Below are 8750 nucleotides of genomic sequence, written 5' to 3'. Positions count from 1 at the left end.
GCTCTCGTGGTGGCGGTACCGAAGGATGTACTCAGTGAACAAGCATTCTTCCACTGCGCTGCCCTGACCCTGTCATTTTCAATACCTTAGGATATTTCATGACTCCTCTCCCCCGGCCCTTTGTTAGGTCCTCGAATTATATACTCAGGTCTGCAACTAGTAGGTTCCCATCCGTAGGGCATTCTGGGAAAACTAACATAACAGAGTCTTTCTGAAGACACACCAGGGTGGTCAGATGTCAGGGTGGCAGATGGAGGCTCTGGTCGGTCACGGTGGAAGCAGGGGTCAAACCTCCTGAGAAGGCTTCAAGAAGCCTTCCAGTGAGGACAGCATAGCCTGCTGGCGATCATTGTGTGGGAGGACAAAGAGAGGAAGGAGTCGGTGACAGAGGCTACAGCCTCTGACGGACGCACAGCAACCACAAAAGTGGCTGCCTTGGGCAGTGGTCAGCAGGCTCTGAGACCTGAATGGGCAGAGCGGCCTATTTACTTCCGGTACATGATCCCTAATGACGTGGGTAATCTGCACTGATAAAATAGAAAATACAAATTATACTTTTCTATCTAAAATTTAAAGAGAATACTGTTTTGGCACCTCTAGTCCCTCAGCACCACGCAGTGACCCTGACAAAAGCTAAATGGCAAGGGAGTTCCCAGGAGCACGCGAGGCAGGAAGTCAAGTCTCGCGGATGCCGCGGGGGGGGGGGGGGGCCGCAGCCGGTCACGTGACCCCCGTTCCTGCTTCCGGCTGGCGGAACGGGCCGCGTCGCCCGGGGCAACAGCAATGGCGGCCATGCCGGCCACGGCGGCCGGGCGGCTCTTCTCGCTGGAGCTGCTCGTGGACTGGGTGCGGCTGGAGACCGGGTTGTCGCCGTGCGCCGCGAGCCCCGCCGTGGCGTTTCGCCTGCTGGACTTCCCGCCGCTGCTCGTCCTCCCGCCGGCCGCTCCTGGCCCAGTGTCCCAGCGCGGCGCTATCGGCTTCGGACGCGGCAAGGCCTGCCTACTGCGCCTGCGCCCCGCCGCTCTGCGGCGCCCACGCCTGCGCGCAGCTTTGCTGCAGCTGCCCGCGGGCCCTACGCCTGCTCCGCGCCTGTTGGGGGCTTGCGACATCCTGCTGGTCCCTTCTCTGGGCCAGCGAGGTATATTCACCCTGCGCGGCCTGGAGGCCGAGCGTGTTGGGGAGTTGTCGCTCTTCTACCGCTTGACCGACCTGGGATGCTTCCCCCCGGGGGCAGCGCAACTTCGAGGTCCGCTGAGTCCTGCGTGCATCACGGGTTCCGAGGCCCTGGAGGTGTCAGAGCCACGAACCGAGGAGACCTCGAAGCCATGCACCAAAGACACCTCTACCAGATGTCTACAGTGTGCCTCAAATGCTCGCCTCTTGGAGGCCTCGGAGCCATGTGCCAAGGATACCAACAGCTGTTCTGCAGGAGACTCGGACGCCTCTACTGTCCAGAAGTCCTTCGGAGAAGCAGTCTTACACAGTAAGGCTAGCTCTGGGGACATAGCTTCTGCCCCTTGTTCACCCTCTCTCAGTGGGAGATCTGACAGTCCTGTCAGTCTGGAGGTCACAGAACTGGACTTTGAAACCAACACGTTTTGCCCTCCTCCTCTGTATTACACTCACTTGACTCAGGAGAAGACTCCTTCTGCCAGGGTTGAAATCACTATTGAGCCTCAGAGAAACGAACCTGAGGATCTAGATGACATTTTTCCCGAAACAAAACTTGGAGGTCCTGCCGTAACGTCAGTGAAACATACAAGATCTGCCATTCGGGAGAGCCCTCCAGTGCTTCTAAATCTTCCACAGACGCAGGGTCCAGGAGAAGCTAAGGAAGCTCCATGTCCTCCTCAGATTGAACAAAGTACAGTCAATGCAATAAGACAGCTGCCTCTGTTGAATGCTTTATTGATCGAGCTGTCCTTGCTGTGCAACCAGCCCGTGGCAAATCCCACCCAGGTGCATCCCCAGTTAGCCTGGTTATACAGAGGTGAACACAAGGGACCAGACCCTTCCACCAAGTCCACATCTCGGTCAGAATCAAAGAGCAACAAGCTTTCTGTGCGAGAAAATGAAAAGTTCGTGAATCCTCAGTCTAAAAAGAACCCTAAAGGTAAACATTCAAAGATCAGTGGTAGCCCCCCACCAAAGGTTACAAAGGGGAGGCCGCTTTATGGCTTAACAAATACACTCAGACTGCGTTTACAGCAGACAAACCCTAACATGCTTATTGTACATGAAAAGAGAGAACAGTACAGGAGGTCACAGATACAAGCTGTGGGGACAAAGTTACGAATCCCATCCTGGAAAAGGAATGTGTCAAGCTTGGCAGCAGAAAGCCAGATGCCACCACAGCCACCCAGGAACACATCAACAGACTCTAATGGGAAGGTATCAAGCTTGGCAGTACAAAGCCAGATGCCACCACAGCTTCCTGGGGATGAATCTCTAGACTCCAATGGGTCTTTTGCTGAAGACAGTGATACTTCAATGCAAATCAGCGCAGGCTTTGATGAGTCAAGTGCAACTAAAGAAGTAAAACAAAGCCAAGCTATGAAAATAGAAACAGTTGACCAGAGTGAAGACAGAACTGTCGGCACTTCGCTGAGAGCGCCCTCGAGCCCTGCAGGCTCTGTCATCCCAGAAAGATCGCCTCAATCACATAGTTTTGGAGGAAAATGGAAAAAGAAAGACCAAAGCCCAGGGATTTCCCGACAGGATCCTACTGTTGACAAAACTGTAGATGAGGGGAAAGATGGTAGGCAAGTCAAAGCCACAAGTGTTACCGATACAAGTGAAAATAGACCACCCAGTAGAAAAAGTTCCTTCGAGAGCATCTCAGAGCTACAATACCGGGATGGGTTCACCAGCCCTTGCTATTCTGAAGACTTCTGCACATCTGAGAATAACAGCAGAAGTCTGCCGGCTCCTGACAGCAGCACAGAGGCAGAACGTGTGCAAAAGGGTTCACAGGCAAGCAGGGTAAGTGAGGCAAGGCTGCGCACAAGGAAAAACAGCAGTGAAGTGGGTTCTGTGCTCACTCCTCCCTTTTCTGCTGGCTCACCAGTGTGTTCTCATAAAAGATCTCGTGTACTGAAGACTCATGATAGTCTGGAGGAAGCATCCAGTCTCTCTACCAGTGACTTTTCATCACAGTGGACAAATGAAAAGGAAAACCAGGCTGATCCAGGTAGTTCAAAGGTCATGAGGAGAGGACAGGACCGCTCCACTAAAGTAGGAGCTGGTCACAAGTCATCTGAGAAAAGCCAGTCACCAAGGACATCTCAAGTGAGTTCTTATGAGCCATCAAATTTGTCTGAGCTAGAACTCAAGGCCATAGATGACAGTGCATCAGCTGACTTCCAAGAAGAGGAAGATGGTCTTGGATCACTGCGCATCTCCAGACAGTACAGAGACATCTGCGAGTTAGTAATAAATAAACTTCCAGGATACACAGTGTGAAAGTATGCTACTTTCAAAAACTAGTTCTATAGCCTCATGGTGCTGATACTGAAGAGTTGTAATAACTCATATATAATCTTAGTAAGTATGTGGTAGTTCTTAAGAAATGTAAATAGTTTGTTACTGATGTTTAGTGTCTCACCCTTCAAGCTGATTATACTCTGAAGTCACTTTTAGGTTTAGGAGTAACTTATTTGTAAAATGCTTAAGATTAAATGTCTGTATACTCTCCAATCATACCTGTCTCTTGAAGTAAAGATTATTCTAAAGTTGGCATTTCATGTACCATTGTAAAAAGGGCTTGCTAATAGGCTTAGCACCAATTCTTAGTGGGAATAAATCTTGTAACAGATGGATGTGTTAGAGCTTGAGATACAGAAGTATATTTGTGATCTACCCCTGCTGCTAAGAGCTTTTGGTTTACAGACTTTCATAACATTCTGTTCTTCTATTATTTATTCTCCCTTTTATCTTACTTGATGAACACTTATTTGAGCTTATGTTTTTTGATAAAAGAGTCTGTTCTGTTTTACACACCAATATTACCTCAGTTTTTATGAAGTTGCTGAACAAGATGCCTTAGCATTTAAAACACCTACTATAGGCTATATAACAAGAAGCATGGAAACTCCCTAATGGAGACCTGTTTGGGTAATGCTTTACTTTTGCTGCATATAAATACCCTTCAAGTGTTCTCAGGTGTTTAGAGGGAACAAAGTGAGGCTTTATCCTATATAGTTCCACAAATAGGAGTTTGATTTGCGATTAAATACTTCTGTGTATTTAATAAGCACTTGAATTTTCAGGTTTTTGGTGTGTATCTTTAGTGTGGGAGAGCTTGTTTCGTATGCCTTAGTTATCAGTTCGATATGACTTCCATTGACTTTAGACTTGATTCTGTGTTCTGATACCTGTAGGCATTTCATATAGCTGTGTCACACTCTTAACTCTTAGACTTTTTAATGATACTAATATTCTGGGACCTGGGAGGCAAAGCCCTGATTTTCCTTTCTCTGAAAATTACATAGCTATGTGGCCATGTTCTGAGTGATGGTGATAGTAGGTAAGACTTATAATGAGAAAAGTGATGGTAGGAATGAGCCTGGCATTCCTGGGACAGAAACAGTCGTCTTGATGTTCATGTTGGTCTGGTATAAAGGACATGTGTTGCACAAGAGAAGTTCCAGATTGTAGAGAGACTGAAAGTCCAAGTACATAGTCAAGATGTGGGAGACAGGCGCAGTACGACAATGGGAGTTATGTGTGAACACCAGTACGTATGTGTAGCTTTTGAATATTGTGAACTACTGGAAATAACTAGTCAGTTACAGAAATTAAGTGTGGAAATACAAAAGGACTTTTATGGTGACATACCGATTTTTCTTTGTGTGAATATATAAATGCGTGTTGTGTTTTGATTTTGTAAGATATAGCTTGGTACTCTAACATGAACTGTGTAGGTTGTTTAATGACAATTTTTTCATGGAAGAGATGCAAATATAAGTATTAGAAGAATTGTTGACAGTGAGAGAAATGTCCCCCCCCCATAAGTTGGTGTATTTGGACACTTGGTCCTTGCTTTGTAGCATTGTTTGGGAAGGTTATGTAACCTTTTAGAGGTAGAGCCTTGTTGGTAGGAAGTACATCACAGCATGGGCTGGGGACTTTCAGGATTTATAGTTTTGTCCCATATGTCTGTCTGTCTACCTATCTGGCTTCCTCTGTGTGGATAAAAAATGTGACAAACTAGCTTCCTGCTCCCACAACCATGCTTTCCCTGCTTCGTTCCATGCCTCTTCCACCAGGAAAACTCTGCCCTTAAATTGTTCTGGTCAGGATACTTTATCATAGGAACAAAAAAGTAACTTAATACGGTCAGCATTCTTTAGAGCCGTTGTTTATTATTTGAGATTTAAGTCCTCCGTGAAGAGAATAGGTGAGGGAGATAACTTCCCTGGTGCAGGGTGCAGGAGCTGAGCCATTACCAAGTGGGGTAGGGTAGGGCCAGATCAGCTTCCTTTGAGCTACTCCCAGGAGGCCAGGTAAAACTGGCTCACAGCTGGATTCCAAGGAAGGTGGTGCTACCACATACTTAACATCACTCTTTGCAGCCTGTCCTCCAATTTGGCCATGTGTTTTAATTCTTTTAGCTTTGGGCTTAGTTTTTAAATACTTTCATAGTTGGTATTACTTATGAAGCATGATTGATCTTACATGATTAAAACTACTGAAATATCAAATCCAGTTTTAGGGTTACAAGTAAGGAGGCCCTGTCGTTTCACAGTAGAGCAGAACAGCTTTTCAACTGGACTGGAGATCAAGACGATGACAGAGGTGAATGTGACTGGATCTAAACATTGCTAAACATGGTACCCAGAGCCTTAGACATGCCAGGCAAGTGCTCTATCATTGAGCACTCAGCCCTTGGGACAAGGATTGAGAAGGAATGTTACAATGCTAGTCCTGGCTCTATCTGCAGCTCAGGAGGCAATGTTAACTCTTAGACTGTTGCCCTAGACAAATTCACAGAAGTCTGGACAAAACACACCACCTGTCTCCCTTCCCCTAGTTCACATAACTGTTGGTGGTGTCTTCTTCAAGGCAGGAAGAACATGTGTCATGAACTTCTCTCACACACTGTCACTCCATATTGTGATCCGCCCCTTCACATCTTGACCTATGTTTTTTCTTTGTGTACAAGCGTGAATTGTTACAGAATTAGACCTAGGAACTAGACTTTTGTTTGCAACAAACGTACAGGTCAAGACTGGAAATTTAAAATGACTTAATTATCACATTTCTACTGGCCAGGTGAAGAAATGTGGTAACAAAGCAACACATAAACAAGATCAACAGTATTTAACTATGTTGAGGTAAACTGTCCTTGGCTCCAGAGAGTGCTCATCAGGCTGTTTATGTTTTCATTTGCATTAAAATGCACAGAGCAAAGCGGAAAGGTGGTCTACCAGCCAGGACTTGCGAGGTGTTTCTCTTTAACCTCAAACAATTCAATGAGAAGTTACTTGGTCAAAGACCAACCAACCAGCTCATTCTCTCTGCCTGACTTTCTCCCAGACCTGCCCTTGCCAAGCACGAACACTTTGGGAGGCGTGTCTCTGGGCTACAGTGCCAAACCTTAAGTGTACATATTCATCATAGAAAACAGAAAACTCACAGAAGAGTTTTGCTCTCACAGTGGAGAGTTAAGGTTATATATAGTCCTTCCTCAAACCCCATGGAACTTAGCAGGAGAGGTATGACAATAAGAATTAACCAAGCGGCCCAGAGAATTAAGGAACTTCCCTTAATTGTCCTCTGCCATTCACACATATGCCTTGATGAATTCATTCCTCTCCAACCCAGCCTCACAAAATCAATAAATACAGTAATTAAGAAGGAAGAGAACTGGCAAAAAGAAAAAAAAAAGTGTAGGAGCATCTATAAAAGCAGATAGGATCAAGCTGGTGAGAACCGATCTGAAGTCCTCTTGATCTGACTAGGGTGATGCTGGTGAAGTAAGAAGCAGTGCTTTCTAACAGGCCCAGAGGGACATCAGGTCCCATCAGCAGGGGTAGGGAACAAGTTGGGGCAGATGCCAAACAAACATGGAGTACAACAGAGAAAAGCTGGACCTGAGGAATTGTTAACCTACTAGAAAAGATGTGGGAATTTAAGGGGAGTCATTCCCGTATGCTTTTGATAATGAAGTGAATATGAAAGGTGTATCTGGGTTTATTGGGTAACTACCAGGCCTGGTGGCAGTTCAAAGTGTCATGAAACTGGTCTTCAGGGACAGCTGAATCCCGGTATATATCGAGAGGAGGGAAGTTTCAGTAGGAGCCGTCTCAGTCATCCAGGAGGAGAAAGCCATGGTTGCTAGTTTTTGCACACACTGGTCAATCATTTGTAAACACTGGTACTTGGTACAGAGTGGAAGTTTGCCACTCCTCCAGACCCCCACCCAGAGGACTTTGCTTGCCAGTTGCTGTGGGTCTGAATAAAATGGCCATTTCATAGTACTGACAAACCTGGCATCTAAAACATATTCAGGGTGACTCATGGCAGCTACTTGGTGGTTGAACTAACATGATGTCCATGGAGCTTCTCAGTTCCAAAGATGAGCTAATAAATAGTACAAACATTTATTAACCATCCGTGTTTATGATTTTGGTTATGGTAGCTTCTAAGGATTTTTGATATTCTTATTTATATGTATAGATGTGTACCTTATATGTGGTTATGTGCACATGAGTGCAGGTGCCTATAGAGACCAGAACAGGGCATACGATCCCCTGGAGCTGGAATACAGGCAGTTGTGAGCTGTGGGTTCTGGGAACAGAACTTGGGTCCCCTTCAAGAGGAGTGGTGCTCTTAACTACTGAGTCATCTCTCCAGCTCCAGAATTTTTTTACTTTTTGGGGAAATGATGGTTCCCTGCAAACCTAGTGTCAGACTCTATGGGAGTGCAACAACTGTAGCATGTTTATAGTTTTGCGGGTTCTGGGGGCCATGAATCAGTACTCACATTGACTCACTTCACTCTTTGGGGGGCAGGAATACGAGAACTGATCTTCTGCTGTAGCTCCAAGAGTTTACTCTTGTTAGCCAGAACCCCAGCATCAAAGTGGACCCTAAATTCCTAAATGTCACCTGAGTCTGCCATGATTTCTTGGTCTTCAGATGCCAGCTCGTGTCACCTGCCACTAGTTGCCTTGGCTGAAAACTGAGGCCTCTATTGCTGTGGTACTGTTGCAGTAAAAGATTGGACATCTCTATGGTCGTAATTTCCATGAAAGTCACAAAGACAGATGTGGTATAGGATTTTATGTGTTCACAGTCACAGACCTTTCTCTTCAGTGCTCTCTGCTTTTTACATTGATGGTTACATGGAAGGGTGATTGTCCCCTTGAAGTCTGAAGGACACAGAACCCTCAAACCTTGCTCATGTGCTCCAAATGTGTTCACAGAATTGGGTAAAGACACTAAGGCAGCATCTGCTTGGGTTTCACAATCAGGCTGTTGTTAAGTGGTCCACTTTGCTTGCTGCTCAGCTGAGAACTACTTGGTTATTCACAAATTTGGAAGGATGAAGAGGTGATCCTGGATAGGCGCTTTCTTGGTCTCCCAATGAATAAACAGAGACCTACGCTTGAGGTCCCCCAGACATCACCTACTCTGAATATACTCAGAATGTTGCATAATCTGAATTTCCCAGAAGGACCTGCTCTCTGGGATGTTTCCTGGCAGACCTGACATATGGTGCCTCAGAAGACACTGGACACTTTGAT

The 8750-nt window shown here is 46.1% G+C and overlaps 1 protein-coding gene across 1 annotated transcript; it reads left to right on the top strand.

Moving 5' to 3' along the window:
• Nucleotides 1-741: 741 nt before the first annotated feature.
• Map10 (microtubule associated protein 10) lies at nt 742-3743 on the top strand. Its single transcript, XM_028767750.1, has one exon. It carries the CDS (start codon nt 784-786, stop codon nt 3460-3462), a length of 2679 nt encoding a protein of 892 aa, XP_028623583.1. The 5' UTR covers nt 742-783; the 3' UTR covers nt 3463-3743.
• The last annotated feature ends 5007 nt before the right edge of the window (nt 3744-8750 follow it).

The sequence above is a fragment of the Grammomys surdaster genome, unplaced genomic scaffold, assembly GCF_004785775.1.
Source record: "Grammomys surdaster isolate TR1022 unplaced genomic scaffold, NIH_TR_1.0 181, whole genome shotgun sequence".
NCBI lineage: Eukaryota > Metazoa > Chordata > Mammalia > Rodentia > Muridae > Grammomys > Grammomys surdaster.
This window is presented reverse-complemented; position numbering and strand designations above follow the sequence as displayed.